Here is a 19,839-nt window from a genome sequence, read left to right on the forward strand (position 1 = left end):
CCAAATGAAATATAAAAATTAATAAAAGGTGTATAAAAGTAAAAATAAGTGTGTAGATAGCACCACTTACTATTTTATTCGCAAACTCGGTTCACACTACAAACACAACCCATATATATATATATATATAGAGTATTAATAGGTGTAGTTTCCTACAATATACAAGTTGGTATAGCTATGTAGTTCTTACATATAGGTGTGGAACGGCGTCACATTAAACCCCATAACCAGTTGATCAAGCTGCAGATGGTACACTTCTTTGGTCATCATCGTCAGTCCCAGATAATGCGGAATTAAAGGGTGGAAGCTTCACATGCTCCTCAGCCTTCACCACACGACCATCATTATTGTAATCCAGTGAAGTGTCATCATAAATGTCCCACCACCACTTCACCAGCATCTTTATGTCTTCCCTCTCCATATGCTTTTCCTTTCCTGTGTATCTCCATGGTTTTGATCCCTACATCCCACTCAATTTAATCAAACTTCGGTTTTGCATCATATACTCATACTTATGTTGTCAGATTGTGAATTTAAAGTGTTTATTATGGAAAAATTGGACTCGATAAATGATCCACAATCTCATATGAGAACATTTCCTTCTGAATTATTTAGGCAATCTTTGTATGTGGCTGTAAATTTGAAGTTCTGTTTTGGCAAAAATCAACTTCATCCACCATCAAGATTCACTATCTAATTACATTTCCTCACTCATAACAAAAATTGAATGATATTTAAGTGATCAGTTTAATGATTTATTTTGGTAAATCCAACTTCATGACTGATCAAGATTCATAGTCTAATTAGAGAATATTTATGTATTCGTAATGAAAATTGAATGATGTTTAATTGATCTATGCATAGATGAGTTATGGTTATAACATACCGCAGCACAGTAATGCACAACCTTCACTTTGTCAAGGTCCACATTCTCAGGGTGGCGCCACAACATAGCCAAAACAAGATTGTATATAGGTGGGATAGGACTGTATATGTCCTTGAAGAACATGTTCAAAAAGTCCTGCATATGATCATCAAAATTAATTTTCAAATTGAATCGATCGCACACAATTATAATTTTTTTCCTTCAAAAAACCCCAAAATGTCTTGCGTTTGTGGCCCAATTAAGTGCAATATCAACACAGAAATATAAACAGATTATCTTGTTACCTGCTCGGCGAACGAGGAAGGAGGGGTAACTTCAAGGGTCTCTAGCAGATCATGGTAAGTTAGAACACAAGGCTCAAAGACAAACATGCCGGCATTGAAGTAAGGTGGTGGTGGTGAACCCAACTCGGCCGGCCACTGCACCTTCTTAGGGCACTGCTGGCAGTATCCAATCTTGTACTGTGGAGACGCACTCCATGTCTTCTCACAAAAGCAATCCATCACAGCATAAAAACTGCCCTCAGGCATGTCGAAAAGGTGATCAATGTTATCAAACACTTGAATGTCTCCATCCAAGTATATCATCTTCTCATACTCCATAAACTACAAGTTGATACACATAATCAAATTAGTTTACACATATGGTAGATAGTTGCATGATTGAAATGCATTTACTACTTGTAAATCATTTAAATTAGGAAAAGTATTCTCTTTTGCCTCACCATACAATTTCATATGTTGCGCTTATAGAATATAATCTGAACCACTAATTATGTAACATTTTGATTAAACATATGGCTTAAACTGCACCAACAATATGTATAAACGGACTGCTTAAACTACACCGACAAATAAACTGACTGCTTAAACTACATCAACAATCTATTTAAATTATATTGATAATATGTTAAATTGTACAAAAGATATGATAAACTGCACCGACAATAAGTTAAATATGCCTAAATTGCACTGACAATATGTTAAATATGCTTAAAATGCAATGACATGCACCCACAACATGTTTAACTGCATCGACAATATGTTTAAATTGCACCGACAATATATTAAACATGCTTAAACTACATCAACAACATGTTTAAACTCCACCAATAACATGTTTAAACTCTACCAACTACATATTTAACTGCACCGACAATATGTTAAAAATTCTTAAATTGTACTGACTATGTTAAACATGCTTAATTACTTCACCGACAACATGTTAAACATGCTTACTTTACCGACAATCAATTTAAACTACACCGACAACACAACTACACCAACAATATATTTCATTGCACAAACAAACATGTTTAAGCTGCGTATATTTGACGAGAGAATACTACCTCCCAAATACGAAGCTTGGAGTAGTTGATGACATAATAAGCCATGGCAAATTGGGTTTGGTTTTCAGGAGGGTAGACAGGCTCAATTGCATGAACAATGCATCCTTGAGACTGAAGAATCTGAAGGTGTTCCTCAGGAACATCAGGCAGAACAGCCACCACAAGAGGATATGCAGATTTGGCCTTCCTTAGGCCCTTGGCTAGGCCAACTACCCCTTTCCAATAGTCTCCATTGCCAGCCAAGAAGGTCACATAGGCCCTCTTTGAACCGTTTGTCTCTGCAGGTGACATATTTGGACAAAAGTTGGGCAAGAGATTACAGAGAATTTGAGAAGATTATTAGAAGTAGAGAACAAGAAAATTAGATGTTGAGGAGTAGTAGTAGTTATCAGTTTATATAGAGGCATGAACGAAAAGCATGTGTATGCGGTGGCATGAATATGGGAGAATTGCCAAGGGTGGAAAGTTTCGTTGAAGTAAATGATTCTTCGTAATCTTTCTAAATTTTGCAACAAGTGGCAAGGAAAAAGTGACAAGTGCAATTGTTATATTAAAATATGGTGTTATGAATTCATTTTTATTGTCTACTATTTTTTTATTACAAGCGATATTCTATACCAATTTATTTTAAAAAGTGAGAGAATTTGAAGCCAAGTTGTAATGAGTTAAAGAAAGAAAATCTAACCACTAGGACAGTCCCCTACTTAATTACTTCGACAACTCATTTTCTAACACATAAACTTGTAACATGACATAACAATAATATATGATGCTTATGAGGCTTAACTTTTCCTGTTTGAGCTCAATACTCAACCCATAACATATTAACGATTTGATATTTGGCAAATACATGATAGTATCAACTATGTATATGTACTGAAAGTCAGTATCCATACCAGATATTCTTTATGTTCTAACATAAACGACACAAATTGTTATTTATGTTAATTTTTTTAAACAAAACGATAGCGATTTATTGATGATTAGGAAGGAAATTTTCAAATTAAATATCATGAGTGTGATTTGGAGGTACTTCAAACTAAAAAGTCATCTAAAAAAAGCTGACTTGTCCGATCTATTTGTGTCAAACCGTCGGGCATGAGTAATACGAAAACCAGAGAGAAATACAACATGGCATGCAAATTCAGAAGCCATATGTCATGCATGCAAATATCATCAAATAAAACAATTTTCATATATCAAAGAATATTGCTCTCATTAGACGTAAGCATGCACAATCTGTATATATATTTGTTTATCCTCTTTATCTTTTACTTCTCTTTTCTTTGGTGAGAAATGAAATTAAAGCCGATCGTATTTCTGATCCTCGATCGATATAGGATGTATATTGGTGTAAATTATAGAGATTTTCTTGATCTCGGACATTCATTATTTCCAAGTTAATATATAACACAAATTAAATTTTGTTATTTCTAGCTGAAGCTTCAAAAGATAGTTCAGAATTGTAATGTTTAATTTGTTTCCATTTCCGTTTTAACTCAGAAATTCGTTCATGGCAACTTAATCGAGGAAGATTTTTCTATATGCTACATACCGTTTCTTGAAAAAACCTACACTCCCTATGGAATATACGCAACTTAATTGTAATTGAAAGACCATTAAATATAAATAGAGGAGTGATATTTACACACTCAATTTTATTTCTCACCATTTCTTGAAAAACTACACTCCCTATGGAATATAATCAACTTAAAAGGCCATTAAATATGAATAGTGAAGTGATATTTACACGTCCATTTTTACTTCTCACTGTTTCTTGAAAAACTACACTCCCTATGAAATATAATCAACTTAACTGCAATTGAAAGAGACCAAGATTGTCTCCTCTCCTACTTTATCAACCATTCATTCTATACCAAGTTAATTTAAGGTTCCAGATTTCGCCACATCACCAACAACACTCAAGTTTCTTTAATGCCCAATTTTTCTGCCTTTCCCTCCCACTCCAATTTTCCTGCCGTAAAACCACTCTTTTGTCTTAGCAGCAATATTTGAGGATTTTCAAGAACAATATGGGGAATCCCTTGATTTAAGAATAAAAAGTACCGTTGATGATGGTGAAGATGTTGTGTGCACAGTTTTGCACCTTATGGTGCTTTTATGGAACCACATGTGAGGTGGAAGAGAGATTCAACTGTTGGTTCTGCAAAACAAATATTTTTTGTGAAATTTTGAATCTGCAGTTTCTGGTGCTTCAGTCCATGTGTTTAATTTTGATTCTGCAGATTTTGGTGTTGCAGTATAGGCTTATGAAATTTCGTTTTCCAGCAAAAGCACTCTTACTTTTGTCTTAGCAACAAAAACATAGTATATAACAGACCAAATATATAAAACATTTCAGAAACAAGGCAGCGCGCCTAAGGCAGATTGGAGGGGGAGGGAAAGGCAGAAAAATTGGGCATTAAAGAAACTTGAGTGTTGTTGGTGATGTGGCGAAATCTAGAACCTTGAATTAACTTGGTATGGAATGAATGGTAGATAAAGTAGACGGGGATGGAAGGGGATGGAAAGTAAGAGGGGAGACAATCTTGGTCCAATTGAAAGGCCATTAAATATAAATAGGGGAGTGATATTTACATGTCAATTTTTACTTCTCACACACTCTTCTCAATTTTCAGCCGAGAGATCAAAAGAATTTAAGAAAATTAAAGGCTAAAAGTTAACAAAGTGTGTGAGAAGTAAAAAGAGTGTGCGAATAGTATTTTCGATAAAACATAGATATGTAATTAGTTTGGGTTACTTTTTGGACATTATATTTACTATAAAGCTAATTTGAATCCCTAATAGTTATTTGAATATTTATTTACAAATAATGGGTGCTTCAAGGTACAGAAGATTTGAAGCGTTACACTCCATCAATTAGTAAGGGGAAAATATATATCCTCATTTCCCTAAAAGTATTTCTTTCTGGTTGATTTGGTAAGAGAATCAAATCTTGTCATTTACAAATATAACAAATGAAAGTAGGTAGCAGAAAACATGATGAAAGCAAAGGAAAAGATAATCGGATTAAGAATATTTTTTTGGTGTTTTGTCTTTGAAGAAGAAATGATGCTCCACACGGTTGAAACACCAAAGTATTCTAACTTATAAGTTAATGGAGCAAGTTGTTAGGTTATGTTAACTTTTTACAAAATGTTTTAGTATCAGTGGTCAGAGCCAGATTAGCCAATGAAGGTTATTATACAAAGATTAGTAACTAAACAGATAAATTTAAGTATTAACACCAAAATAATCTAGTTTCAAACTCTGCATGCAGATGACTTTTTGAAACGTCACGTTCTTTTTTATTCTTTGATTCCTACCATTTCTAACTAAGACACGGAGATACTTCTTTTAGTATTCTGTAAACAAGTGTAAAGGGTGGCATAAAATAGTGGGAATCTGCCCAAATAATTCTGATGCAACTTTTCTGGGTGAGGTGTAGGGGTGCAATTTGAGTTGGGTACACTCGGCTTCGCTCATGTTTAACTCGATTTCGAATCCGATCGGACGGGTTAGAATGTAACAAAAATCCGCCCACTCAACCTCAACCTGATTATTTATTGGGATGGATTGGGTTAATGCTTTGTCCGCCCCATGTCAACCCAAACTCAACCCGACTTATATCCTGAATGTTCATGGAAATATATGTACACATACATACATACATACATACATACATACATACATACATACATACATATGTGTGTATATATATATATATATTCATGTAATATGTACAAGTTTGAAAGGACTATACTTGAAGTATGTTGTTTGGTTTTCACTTTAAATGAATGACATTGTTGCTTTTGCATTTTGTTAGTTTATTTAAACTTTGGTATTGCCTTATAATTTAATTTTAACTTTACATAGTTGAAACTTAGAAATGCATTTCACATTATTTGGTTTATCTTTGGGTTAAACTCTATTTACTACCTTCATGTTTCGTGGTTTTCAAAATCATACCTAAAGTGTTGATTTTGGCACAGTCTCATACAACCGTTAGTCAAACTGTTAATTCTCTCATTAAGTGATGACGTGGCGCCCAAGTGGACAATGACTAGGCACCACGTGTCATTAAAAATATTAAAATAATTAATTTAAAAAAAAAAAAAACCATCCCTTCTCTCCCCACACCCCCCCCTCCGGCCCCAACGCAGAAGAAGAAGAAGAAGGAAAAAAAAACCGAATCTGCAACCCAGAAGCAGAAGAAGAAGAAAAAAAAAAAAAAAACAACAGCCTAAACCCAGTTTATCCCCCCCCCCAGCGACCCTCCTGTCTTCCTCCCTAGCCCTGCGACCGCGAACGCGAACCCAGACCATGAACTCCGTATTTTTTGGATTTTCAGTGTGGGTGAATTTCAAAATTACTTTGAGATGGGGAGTTTGAGTTTGAGATAATTTTTGGACTGGTTTTGTGGTAGATCTAACTAGGGGTTTTTTTTTCTCCTTATTCTTCTTCTAGTTCTTCTTCTTTTTCTTCTTCTGGGTTGGGGGCAGGACTGGGTTTTTATTGTTTGTTTTTTTTTTTTTAATTAATTATTTTAATATTTTTAATGACACATGGCGCTCAGTCATTGTTCACCTAGGCGCCACGTCTTCACTTAACGGGAGAATTACTAGTTTGACTAACGGATATATGAGATTGTCCAAAAATTAACATTTTAGGTCTAAATGTTGAAAACCACGAAACATGAGGGTAGTAAATAGAGTTTAACCCTTTATCTTTTGTATGGATTGATGTTTAAAATTTGATTTTACATAAAAAATACAAAAAGGTCACGAGATAGAAATACGAAAAAATTCTGTTTGTGTTGTACGTAATCAACAGGAATTATAGTTTATCAAAACTCAGAAGATACGGTTTTTAATAGACAATTTTGACATTTATTTAACTATTGGGTGTGATCTGATTATGTTGTTGATGTTTTCCCTTAAAATAAATTTCTTTTTGGAATATTAGATGATTTCATTAAAATTACCATAAGTTAGTACAAAGGATGACTAAAAAGAAAATCCAAACTCAATGTGAATATTAAGAACAAAAGCTGCATCTTATAAAAGATACGTTGTCGGAAGAGTATTAAAGGAAGTAAAAAACCTTCTTGAAAAAAATCACCTAGTACAAAACTTTAGAGTAAGAAAAAGAGGACGCACACAGACTAGAAATTAGAAGAACTCATTTGGAAATGCTAAAAAAATGACTGAAATCGCTTTTTAGAAAAAATGTTGTTGGATTCCAAAAGAACTTGAAGTGCTTCTTGCAGGATGCACCTTAAGTGATTTTGCAGGATTAATTTGCATTTTTACTAAGAACTGGTTCTAAAAACATTTTCAATAGAAGTATTGTCAGTCATTTTAAAAATACTTCCAAATGAGTCTGAAAACACCACGGCTTCTTCTATCCACACTTCACATTGTTGCTCAGTGTTAGCATCATTCTCCTACAACAAAATAATAAAATAAAATTAGAAATATAGAAAGCATAAAAACATTAAAAACCCAAGTAACCAAAAAAGTTAAAACGATAAAATTAGTGATTCGGATCAAAATAAAGAAAAAACATACACTTGATAAAATAACTAACCTCTTCGCAAACGTTTGGTACATATGATGAGCCTTTTTCTTATCTTTCTTATCGCAGCATGCTACGCAGGAGTTTAAAAGAATTGTGACTATAAACTACATAAGACATATTACATCAATGTTGAACTACTAAATTCGTTAAGTATTGTAGGTATCAAACTTAAGTATAAAAATATACAAAAAAATGCAACACGTTTCTTGATCGCATTCTGACACATCTATTCTATACTAAATCGTATTCGTAGAATCATTTTTTCAATGTGCGGGCAATAAACTCTTTCTTTCTTCTTTCTAATCAAACACTTCTCAAGTTTTATTTTTTGTTGCAATTATACTTGCATGGAATCAATTTCAGCATGCCCTTTTGTTCTTCGGATGCACACTATTTTAGTCTGTTAGATCAAATAAAGTAAAAAAAAATCAACGAAGATAAAGTGTGCAAAGATAATTTGTATTCAAGGTTGTCCATGTCTAAAATGCATGAAATAATTTATACAGAGTCTTCGAGACGCCACCCTAATAATCATGTCAATAATTATAATACTATGTCATGTATCTTGACTCTAATAATGTATTACATTTACAAGTTTCGAATGCCAATAACGTCTCATGGTGCATGGAAATTTTTTCGAGTCTCTCTCTTATGTTCACCTTTATGATTAGTAATTGAAAAATGTTAAGGAGACTCTCTCAAAAGTGAGACTTTTTATAGACTCTCCACCACCTCATGTTTATAACATAATCCCCGTGCTAACATTATAAAATATTATGCAAAAAAAATGAGGTGGCGAAAAGTTCATGAAGAGTCTCACTTCGAGAGTCTCCTTAGCATTTCTCTTAGTAATTTAGTAAGGCATTCCACAGTGAAATAATGAGTATAATGTCCATATATATAAATGAGGCACTATGAGTTTGATTCATATTACACGATTATCATATTGGTTTGATAGGAGGAGTTTTATATATTAAATGTGGGAGTCAGTCTACTTTTTTTTTCTCTATCTTATCTTATGATTAGTTACCTCTTTATCTCTCTCATCATTTAAAATATAAGAATCTCTCATTTCTGGTCTACTATAGGAGTTTTATTCCTGTATTATTGATATCATACTCAATTTTTACGACTCGGTGGAAGGCCTAAGGCAAAATGGTGTGTGGATCATGAAAGCCCAAATTGAGGGAGGATCTTGATCCAATTAAATGGGCCTATATTCATAACTACCCATGAAATCAAACAAAATCACATTATCCAAAAATCCATGCCATTCTGTCACATTCTCTCTCCCCGTCAGTGCCTTATCTAAAGCAAAACCGAAAGCTTTCAACTTCCTCAAAAGCTACACTGTGAGCAAAGCAACAGAGAAGCACAGAGAGAGAGAGAGAGAGAGAGAGAGAGAGAGAGAGAGACATGGCGTCTCTGGCTCAGCAATTCACAGGCTTAAGATGCTCACCGCTCTCCACCTCGCGGCTCTCGAAGCCCTCAATCCTTCCCAAGCAAAACAAAATGCCGGGTTTGCTCCCCATCGTCTCCGCCGCGGTCATCTCGAATGCGCAGACCAAAGAGCGCCTCAAGCTGAAGGAAATCTTCGAAGACGCCCACGAACGGTGTCGTACAGCCCCCATGGAAGGCGTCTCTTTCACTCTCGACTCCTTTTACAACGCTCTCGAGAAGTACGACTTCAATTCTGAGATTGGAACTAAGGTCCGCTTATCACCCTCTTCTTTTGGTAATTCAAATTTTGTTTCTTTTTTTCAGTGCAAATTTGATGGGTATGAGCTGAAATGAATAAATTATGTCTTTGTGTCGAATTCAAGACTCGGTCTGTGTCATTGGCTCACATTAAGCATACCCAGAAGAACTTTTCTTCTTCTTTTATGTGTAGAATCTAGAATTGCATACAGTGTTGGAAAATGGGGACTATTTTGTTGGTGGTTTTGTAAGTTTACATTGGCAATGTGTGCGAAAATTTCGGTTTTGAGTTAATTAATTTTGTTTTTTTCACTTGGCACATAAGTTTACAATGTGAGCTCGAGTGAGGAACTGTAACTGCATACGGCATATGTAATTTATTTGTGATTCCGTGGGAGATTATAATTTTGCGCATACGGTTTTGTTTTGTTGTTTTTTTTCAGGTGAGGGGGACAGTTTTCAATATAGATAACAATGGAGCATTAGTTGACATTACTGCAAAGTCTTCAGCATACTTGCCTTTGCAAGAGGCATGCATTCACAAAATAAAGAGTGTAGAAGAAGTGGGCATAGTTCCCGGAGTGAGAGAGGAATTTGTGATTATAGGCGAAAATGAAGCTGACGACAGCTTGATCTTGAGCTTGAAGTCCATCCAGTATGACCTTGCGTGGGAAAGATGTAGACAGCTCCAAGCTGAGGATGTTGTTGTCAAGGGTAAGGTAGGTATCCGCTTCAAGTTTTCTTGCCCGTAATGTTAGTAGATTGGTCTTTGTCTATTAATGTCAAGAATTGGTATATTTCCAAGCATCAAGAGTTTGATATTTAGTACACTTTCAGACATTTATTCTTCTTCTTTGCAGACAAGTTCACGATTTCAACTTTTTATTCAATCTGTTCTTAGAAAGCTCCCGTAAAATGTATTTGTTCAGGTTGTTGGTGCGAACAAAGGTGGAGTGGTGGCTGTGGTGGAAGGCCTTAGAGGTTTTGTTCCTTTCTCACAGATATCAACAGTTAGTTCTTTAACCTGCCTCTTAATTTTCCAGTCTCTTCTCAGCTTGATACTTACGCAGTTACGCTATCTTTCTGATTACTCTATTTGTGCGGTAAAATAATACAGTTGTAATGTAGTTTCTCATTTTCTTTCGTGTTGGCCTTATGCCCTTGTTAACCTAATACGAAAGAATACAACTGTAAGGAATACTAGCTCTGAGTTTGAATTACTTTTACAACTAAATGTTTCAGTATCTGAGTCACATTTACTTCTGGATGTACTAGAAATCAACCGCAGAAGATCTTCTTGAAAAGGAGATTCCTCTGAAGTTTGTGGAGGTCGATGAAGAACAGTCTAGGCTTGTTCTCAGTAACCGCAAGGCCATGGCAGACAACCAAGCACAGCTTGGAATTGGATCAGTTGTCATTGGAACTGTCCAGAGCCTGAAGCCATATGGTGCCTTTATCGACATTGGTGGAATCAATGGTCTTCTTCATGTTAGCCAGATCAGTCATGACCGAGTCTCAGATATTGCAACAGTTCTCCAACCTGGTGACACTCTCAAGGTATAGATACTATATCCTTATCTTGTTACTTGCTCGTAGTATTTTTCTACTCAACATCTCTAAACTGATACCCTTTTGTGTAGGTCATGATATTGAGCCATGACCGTGAGAGAGGCCGTGTAAGTCTATCTACCAAGAAGTTAGAACCTACTCCTGGTGACATGATTCGCAACCCAACGCTTGTTTTCGAGAAGGTATTTTCTGGATAATACACCCCAAAAATTTACTAGTTGCACTTGCTCGATAGTAAATTCTTGTAGTGAATCTCAGTCTGATCTTCTTGATGTGTTTTTACCACAAAGGTTCATTTCTGCTATAAGATGTTTTGGCACGACAATGATCTCGTAGTTTAACTGAACAATGAAACCAGATGAATGACTGAATATATGTTTGTGATTCTGTTCCGTTAGGCGGAGGAAATGGCACAGACATTCAGGCAGAGAATTGCTCAAGCAGAAGCTATGGCTCGTGCGGACATGCTCCGTTTCCAACCAGAGGTACTTACTGGGCTATTATCTCCTTATAACAAGTTCTATGACTTAATCTGAATGTCAAATGGAAAACGAAAGTTCTCATTTTCATTAACTTGACCATATGCTTCTTTCCTTAATTATGCAGAGCGGATTAACCCTCAGCTCCGACGGAATCTTGGGTCCTCTTACTTCAGACTTGCCAGTAGAGGGTTTAGATTTGAGCGATGTGCCTCCGGCTGAAGTGACTGACTGAGAAATAAACGTTCTTCAGCACTTTCGGGGTTTTCCCGCTTTGATTATAATGTAGAAATTGTTGTAAAAGCTCATACCACAGACAGCCTGTAATGCGAATACATTGCTTTAACCAAACAGTTTATATTTGTTATTCATTTTGAATAATATATAGCTTTCTTAAAAAAATAAAAAAAATAAAAAGGATCACTTTGTGGCTTTGTCAAGGCAGCGTACTGTTCCGGAGGCCGAGAAGACTTGAAATTTCATTTCAAGTCCTCGTAGGCCACCATCGTGTGATTTACTAGCATTGATGTGCCGTGTGAAATACGAGCCTAAAATTCGTCTCCAACCACTAGGCCATCCTGTGGTGGTTATACATACATATATAACATTCAGAATGATTGTAAGCGTGCTTCATAAATCATAATTCTCTACTTGTTCTGCTATTTTTTCCAATTGGTGACCCGATAAAATATCGATCAGATGTTTACCAAATGAAATGATGCTAGCTATGGAAAATGGTAACATCCTCGTACATTCAAGTTTCCTAACAAGATGCTGCTGATGACTGCTTTTGTACAGTGAAGTGTATACTAGCGTAACATATCCCAGACGGCCCCAAACAGAAACGAGTGTGGTCTGTGCTTACAAAACTGACGCAGCACGAAGCTGTTTAAGCTTCCTACTTAGCTTTGCTGCTGCCCTTCTTGACTTTCTTTGGTTCTGCTTCAACTGAGAAAGGCCTGCAGATGTTATCTTCACATTGCCGATAATGGCAGCGACCAGTTCAGGATCAGTACACGCTTTCATCAACTCTTTCTGTCTAACCGTTGCTTCCGGCCTGTGGCTAAACAGATTCATGACAGTTTTTGCAGCTACAAAAAATTTGTAAGAACAAGGTCAGTCTATGCGATAAAAGAAAGCTCTTGAACCAAAAAACCGCACGCAAGGGAAAAGAAAAAATAATTAAATTTCTATCCGAGCATTACAGATACTTTAAAAGGTTGCGGACGAATTCAAGCGAAGAAGTTCTTTACCTTTCCCTCTCTTCACAGAGCCAGGAACTATCTTCACATGATATTTGTAAGACTGGACTGAGCTATAAGGACCACAGACAGGTACCGCATATAAGAGAATATCACTGGACAGTGGATTGCCAGTCAAGTAATCGACATCGTTTAATCTCTCCTTCTCTTCTTCACCTATCTCATTAATATCATCCTCCTCCATTGTCACCTTGTCAACTTCAGAAGTAGATTTATCCAAATCCACAGGAGGGTCATCTTCAACTCCGCCATTTGCATGACCATGTAATGTACCATCTTGATGTTCTGGACAATCCCGGGACAGATGACCTACCTTTTTACATCTATAACATATTTTTGGAGTATCTTCAGGACCTGCTAGATGATAAGAATTGATGTTAACCGCAAAAAATCAGTGGACTTCCATTACATGATACTAGAGAGAATAACCACCAAAGGATGGCCTTGGAAGTTTAAATCGCTAATGAAACATGAAGAATGAGAATGACATACTTGGTTTCTTATCTTCAGCTGGAGCTGAAGTTTCATTTTGGGACTCTCCATACTTCTTTACTCTTCCAGCAGTCTGAAAATTCAAAAATATCGTCATTCCGATCAATTATCAGGTTTCTTAAGCAAATAAATGTGAGTAACTCCCACAAATTCATAGGAAAATCCTGTAGGATGTTGTTACACTTTTGCAGTTCATTTGTGAGAAAATATTAGAATGAAAGTTCTTTAACTGGCGCACATGCAAATATGCAGATGCAGTATGACATACAGGAAAAGCACGACATTATGCATCACGTGTAAAGGGCATCAAAGCTCAATTTGGAACAGATGAATTCAAGGCTAGAGAAAATCAATTGGTTAACAATATAAGGACGGTGCAAGTAACTGTACTCACAGCTAGTAAAGCCATACGGATCCTTCTTTCTTCCTCATCCTGATCAGCATACTTCTCTTTCATTTTCTTGAGCTTACCCTTTTGTCCACGGCTGGCTTTTCCACTACTTGGCTTCTTATCATTAACTTCCTTTTCAGTCTGGCTGAAAGAAACATTGTGTAGTTTCGATTGGCTGGTTTTTCCACCACTTGGCTTCTTCTCGTGAACTTCCTTTTCAGGCTGACTGACTGAACCATCATGTTTTAATTTTTCGTTTTGCACCTCAGCTTGTTCTTGAGCACTACCAGTCTGGCCTTTCTTGAGCTTTCTTCTTTCAGCTTTTGAAATATGAGGTTTATCTCTTCCTGTAGCCTTATTCTCTTCAACATTAGAGTTCCGCTACCAAATCAACTGGAGAAGTGTCAATTTGATATTTTTTTAGCAGACATAGCTGTAGATCCAAGCCCAAGAGCTCTATCAATGAGATGCCCAAGTTCTGGGGTGACAGATGAAACACCATTTACAGAAATATCAGCATCACTCAAGGCCTTCCTGTCTTTCATGGAAATTTCATGTGAGTCTTTTGCTTCAGCATTGCTTGTAAGTAAGCCATTCTCAGATGGGTCTTTCAGATCTGGTTTAGTGATATGTATAGATGAATGAGGAGCGGTTTTTGATTCTTCTGCAAGCTTTTCCTCTGCAGTTTCATTCTCTGACTCAGAATCAGATACCTCTTCTAGAGGTCCAATTTCATCAACAGCATCCGTCCCTTCCTCCTCACCTCTTACCCTCCTCTCATTCAGATGGGAGCCCAAGGAGCTTTCATCCAAGCGAAATAACAACCCAATGCCCATAATTAGAGGGTGTGGAGGAAGAAAATTCTTCCTCCCACGAATTATAAAACTTCCAACTGTCAGATACTCCCCTGTAGGAGCAGTTTTACTGACCTGGTGAGGATGAACCCACCAAGCACTAGTGACAATCTTTGAATCCCATGCTGCACTGTGGCAAACCTAGAGTATAATATCAGTAAACTATTCAGTAATTACAATTTACACATCCAGGGATATGAAGCACTAATAATAACACAATAAACTATATGAAAACAAAAGCATTACATGAAGGTCATAGACTTACTGTGAAGCATCCTGCTTAGTTTAATGTAAGTGGAGGCACTGGTTGGTCAGGCCTATGGTTCTTTATCACAGTGCTGGAAGCCCCATGCAACTCCGCATGGACATACCTGTTACATAAGGGAAAAAAAAAAATCAATCAAGAGAAAGAAGATGTTAAGTTGACTTCATGCTAGACGAGATAGGCAAGATAAGTACTGGCACATTTGTAATAACTTTGAGGTAAAGTAAAATTTCATGTAACCAGATTTTTGGAAACATGAAATTGACCAACTTCATTTAGAAAAGAATCACAACGTATTATGTCCACGTAACTAAATTGACTTTCAGATCTCCTTTTGACATATAGCGCTTGACTATCATCTCATTTTGTTGAGCATCACGTCCACTGATAATCAAGTAGTTCTCACTGCTGATGAACCAGTTAAATTTCTCAAACCAGTGAACCTTGCGCATATGTGAAATGCTAGCAACAGCTTTTTCCTGCAAGTTATTTGTAACAAAGTGGAATTAAAAACTCGAAGAGAGCTTATCTTCTAAGATGATATTGGATAATGGTGACAAACATCCACCTAATTCTGCCTCGCCTCTTAAACATAATTCTGTTTTTCCTTGTATACATATTTTTGTACATGCTTAACATTTTGGTTGCAATGATGTTGACATATTGCTCATCACACAGTATGTACTTTCTGATTCCCTTTTACTCTGTCCTAATATTTATGGCATCGCTGCCTTGAAAATTCATTTGTTTTCTTTTGAATTAACTAAAAAGAAAAACATGGTTGTGCTTGACATACTAGAGCTCCTATTTGGCAGTTGGATGAATACCATCAGAAATTACAAGAAGGCCATGCTGGACCTAAAAGGCTAAACAACTTATTCGTGTTCTATAGTTGGAAGTTAGCCATTTAAAACTATATCATAGGACTATGGAAGGTGAAGCTACCTGTGACAGCTGGAGACAAGTCTTTTTCTCAGCCGCCTTAAATGCCTTTTCATGTGCTGTTACAGTCTTCTCCTGTTTGCTCTCCTGTTTTTTCTTTAGTTCATACCACCGTCGAGCATTGGCATGTGCTGAAAGTGTTAAATCAACTTCCACCTATAAACGGGAAGAAAGGTAATGGAAGTAGAAGGTAAAATGAAGAGACTCATCGTTTTTTCCTAGAGAAGATGTAGAAAAGTAGAACCTTAGAACACACCTTATCTGCAGGGAGAGTCTTCTCATCATCATCCATTTCATCAAGATTGTTGCTCAGCAGCAACGTCATGCAATTCTTTTCAAGCTGAAGCTTGTCAATGAGGCTAGCAACCGGGTTTCCATACTTCTTCTCCTCCTTCACCATTCGAGCAATATCCTCCCAACTTGTGCCCTTTGCTAAAGCTACACGAACAGCAACTATAGCGGCATCCACATCATCTAAGTTATATTCTATCAATTCCGCCATTTTAACGCACTGATCAACTTCTTTCTTAGCATGTGAACACGATTTTCCTATATCATAGGGTTGAAATGATTGAGATAAAAGATTCCAAGCATAAATAGCACACATGGTCCAACAGCGTACAACGCATAATGTAAACCAAATATGTAATATATACAAACATTAATATTTCCAAACCCCTGACCCATATACCTGTCCCCCTTGCTTAAGTCATAACACAGAAAGATTGTACTCAAATATGACTTTGAATTGCAAATAGCATAGTAGAGGAAACAGGGCAAAACCTGATCAACACGTATTTTATTAAGCTTCTGGGTGGCAGAGCTCTCTTTTTAAGTTCTACATATATTAAAATATTGTTAAATAGATACACGTTTATAACCGCAAGTAATACCCATAACCGCCCATTTAAATTTCACGGGTAAACGATTATAGCCATAACCATTTATTTATCTAAACGGTTACCCATAACCGTAACCGTCAAATTTAAATGAGCGGATAATCACAGTTACCCAAAACCAATGGGTATTTGCCCATCCCTAGTGAGGATCCTCCTAACCAAGCCCATCGGGCCGTTGAAATTTTATCCAGCAGCTACAATTATTAAAACTTTTAGAGAGGCCCCCTGTTTGTAGCAGTTGGATAAAATTTCAACTGTCCGATAGGCTTGGTCAGGAGAATCCTCACCTTTTGCTCAGGAGAGGATCCTGATCCGCATGTTTTGATATGGATCTAATGTATTGCACAGTCATAGGTAGGATCTAATAAGTAGAGCAATTAAAGTGTCCATAATTTGAAAACAAAATTACACCAACTGCTATTGAATGTTTTATCATGACTCTTCCAGAATTAACATGGAATTTTAAGTTACGCATCAATTCTCATCATTTCATAAAAAACTCTCATCTTTTTTAGTGTAAAATATATCGTTGTATTTAAAAAATAAAATAAAAAAGTTACTCATCAAATCTCGTCGTTTCATCAAAAACTTTATCCGACTCCTGTTTTAAATTTTCCTCTCGATTCCTGCAGATTAGTATCCAAATTTGAATTTGAATTCTTATAAAGTTATGAGAACTACAAGTAATTTTACATGTTTTTGTTGAGTCGTTTACAACAGTAAGCTTCATTTTTGCTGGTATTTGTTATAAGCTTCATTTTTGCTGGTATTTGTTATATGATTCTAGTCTACATGATTTGTGAGCATTATACATTGATTGTTTTACATAAGTAATTGCTCAAGAGGCTTTTGACATTGATTGTGTTAGCTTCGGGGGCTTTTAACATTACCAAGATGGAAGACTACATCTTACTGTTAGAATAATGTAAAATTACTTATTCCACCATGCTAGGTAGTTTAGCTTGTACAAGTACTTATATGGCAGGTAGTTCAGACTGTAAAAGTACTTATATAATAGGTAGTTTAGATTTTAAAAGATCAGTTGAAATGTAAGTTTATGCCGACTAATATTATAATATGATCGGTAGTTTAGGTTGTACAAGTACTTATACAACATGTAGTTTAGACTGTAAATGTACTTATATGATAGGTAGTTTAGATTGTAAAAGATCAGCTGAAATCTGGGTTTACGCCGACCAATAGGGTACCTGAGTTAAAAAAAAAAAATTTTAAATAATATAACTAATAGTAAGGCCTCCCAAGAGATTTATAGGTGTCCAAAATTTTGGAAATGTCCTAAATCTAACTTTGGCTTGTAGCACACAGTTTTTTGTGAAAAAAAAAAAATTTGAAATTTTTAGCTTTAAGAAATATTTTGCCCTGGAGTTAAAGAAAATATTGCAAAACCTTTTGATGTGATCCTTCCGATTATTAGGTCCTCAAACTATTTTTTATTGATTCTTAAAGTGAGAAAATAGAAAAATATCTTTAAATTTAGGTTTTAAATCATTGATTACAAGTGTTTAAAAATGAATTATAATATATTTTGCACGGAAAAAATATATTTTGAAAAACAAAAATATGATAGTTTGTTTTTATGGTAAGAGAAATAAAAGAAACATTAACAAAATAAAAAATAAAACTAAAAAACTTAAAAAAAAATTGAAAGAGAGGGATCGGTATGAAGATAGCGACTATTTTGGGTATTGGTCGCTATTTTTTGAGCGACTATTTTGGGTATTGGTCGCTATTTTTTGAGCGATTATCCTGAAGGTGAATAGTTAACAAAATACCGATCGTATCATTTTCTTTTTTTTTTTCTTTTTTTTCTTTTTCCATTGAATAGATATAGTAGAGTAAAATAGTAACCACAATGCAAAGTATCAACCTAACAACAAAAATTGCTGACAAATGGAGTACTATTCATTGACCTAAATAAAAAAATAACTAAAAATTGGACTAATCTAATTGTTAGGCTATCAAAATTGGGAAAGGGATCCTTTCTAGATCTCTTTCACCAAATTCACCCAATCACCTAATTCGGACCCTTGAAATTTAGTCAAACGTCTAAAGTTATTATAACTTTTAAAGGGGCCCCTGTTTATAGTCGTTGGATCAATTTTCAAGGACTGGATTGATTGATTTGGTGGATTTGATAGAAGGAATCCGAAGAGGATCTCTTTCTATAAAATTGGACCTATTTCAAGTTAGTTTATTTACACATAACAAATTTGTAAGGAAGAAGTTAATTTAAACCACATATTAATAAAACTCTTTTTATCAACTATAAGAGGGTGAAAAAACATTTTTGTCTTCTATCACAAAATAAAATTATGGACAATAAAGTAATTTGCACAAACTAAATTTTACAGTTGTTTTTAAAAGCATCATCTACATGTAATCCTAACAAATCACCTACAAGAACTCCAGATTTTTACGGGTGTATTGTTTTATGAAACTTCGAATTTCTTTGGCATTTTGTCACATCCTGGCCCGGCGGATCACTTCCCGGGCCCGCTCCACCACCGTAGCACGATATTGTCCGCTTTGGGCTTACCATTCCCTCACGGTTTTGTTTTTGGAAACTCACGAGCAACTTCTCAGTGGGTCACCCATCATGGGATTGCTCTAGCCCCTTCTCGCTTAACTTCGGAGTTCTTACCGAACCCGAAGCCAGTGAGCTCCCAAAAGGTCTCGTGTTAGGTAGGGATGGGAATATACATTTAAGGATCACTTTCCTGGGCGATGTGGGATGTCACACATTTATTTTCAAAACTTCAAGTTCGAGTTTAAGTACGAACTCTAGGTTCATGATACTTGCAAACAAACACAATATACATATGTAGTGAACGGAAATAGGTTCGGAACCTATGTGTGAAAAGAATGAGTGACGACCCAAAATATGGGGTTGTCATGACTTGCAAGCCCAAAAGAAAGGTTGTTGGGGTTGCTGGGCAATAAAAGAGAAGTAAATGGGTTAATAGATTATATACTCAATTATTGGGCTAAGAAGGAAAAGTGAAAAATAAGGCCTAACCCATGGACTTGTTATTTCATGCGAGCCAAAAAAAATAAAAATGAAAACAAGGTCCAAAAGAAAAAAGAAAAAAACAAGTGGGACGAATTGGTGCATATGCCCAATTGGGTTGCGGGTTGACTGCAAGCAGCCCAAGT

General features: G+C 35.9%; 4 protein-coding genes across 6 annotated transcripts; 1 reads left to right on the plus strand and 3 right to left on the minus strand.

Moving 5' to 3' along the window:
* Positions 1-33: 33 nt before the first annotated feature.
* LOC137732382 (galactinol synthase 2-like) lies at positions 34-2,579 on the minus strand. Its single transcript, XM_068471692.2, has 4 exons — positions 2,235-2,579; positions 1,171-1,491; positions 887-1,021; positions 34-460 (listed from the first exon to the last, which is right to left on the minus strand). Exons 1-4 carry the CDS (start codon positions 2,523-2,525, stop codon positions 236-238), a joined length of 972 nt encoding a protein of 323 aa, XP_068327793.1. The 5' UTR covers positions 2,526-2,579; the 3' UTR covers positions 34-235.
* A 6,490-nt stretch (positions 2,580-9,069) lies between these two features.
* On the plus strand, positions 9,070-11,927 carry LOC137730783 (small ribosomal subunit protein bS1c). The gene is made up of 7 exons (XM_068469742.2): positions 9,070-9,524; positions 9,956-10,231; positions 10,442-10,522; positions 10,788-11,069; positions 11,153-11,263; positions 11,480-11,566; positions 11,688-11,927. Exons 1-7 carry the CDS (start codon positions 9,231-9,233, stop codon positions 11,793-11,795), a joined length of 1,239 nt encoding a protein of 412 aa, XP_068325843.1. The 5' UTR covers positions 9,070-9,230; the 3' UTR covers positions 11,796-11,927.
* A 357-nt stretch (positions 11,928-12,284) lies between these two features.
* LOC148689926 (uncharacterized) lies at positions 12,285-14,816 on the minus strand. The gene is made up of 6 exons (XM_088687137.1): positions 14,806-14,816; positions 14,212-14,689; positions 13,709-14,086; positions 13,315-13,387; positions 12,814-13,179; positions 12,285-12,651 (listed from the first exon to the last, which is right to left on the minus strand). The coding sequence occupies exons 1-6, from the start codon at positions 14,814-14,816 to the stop codon at positions 12,422-12,424; spliced, it is 1,536 nt and encodes a 511-aa protein (XP_088543263.1). The 3' UTR covers positions 12,285-12,421.
* Positions 13,955-16,599, minus strand: LOC137732640 (uncharacterized). Of its 3 annotated transcripts, XR_015957848.1 has the most exons (6): positions 16,550-16,599; positions 16,023-16,219; positions 15,770-15,922; positions 15,145-15,303; positions 14,825-14,930; positions 13,955-14,700 (listed from the first exon to the last, which is right to left on the minus strand). XR_015957848.1 is itself a non-coding variant. In XM_088687853.1 (4 exons), the coding sequence occupies exons 2-4, from the start codon at positions 16,266-16,268 to the stop codon at positions 15,121-15,123; spliced, it is 582 nt and encodes a 193-aa protein (XP_088543979.1). In that variant the 5' UTR covers positions 16,269-16,315; positions 16,550-16,598; the 3' UTR covers positions 15,019-15,120. The 3 variants fall into 3 exon arrangements, 2 of the variants coding, with proteins under 2 accessions (XP_088543979.1, XP_088543978.1); XM_088687853.1 differs by lacking the exons at positions 13,955-14,700; positions 14,825-14,930 and having other exon boundaries at positions 15,019-15,303; positions 16,023-16,315; positions 16,550-16,598; XM_088687852.1 differs by lacking the exons at positions 13,955-14,700; positions 14,825-14,930; positions 16,550-16,599 and having other exon boundaries at positions 15,019-15,303; positions 16,023-16,447.
* Positions 16,600-19,839: the final 3,240 nt, after the last annotated feature.

This window comes from Pyrus communis, chromosome 16, assembly GCF_041283825.1.
Source record: "Pyrus communis isolate YQ-2024b chromosome 16, ASM4128382v1, whole genome shotgun sequence".
Lineage (NCBI taxonomy): Eukaryota > Viridiplantae > Streptophyta > Magnoliopsida > Rosales > Rosaceae > Pyrus > Pyrus communis.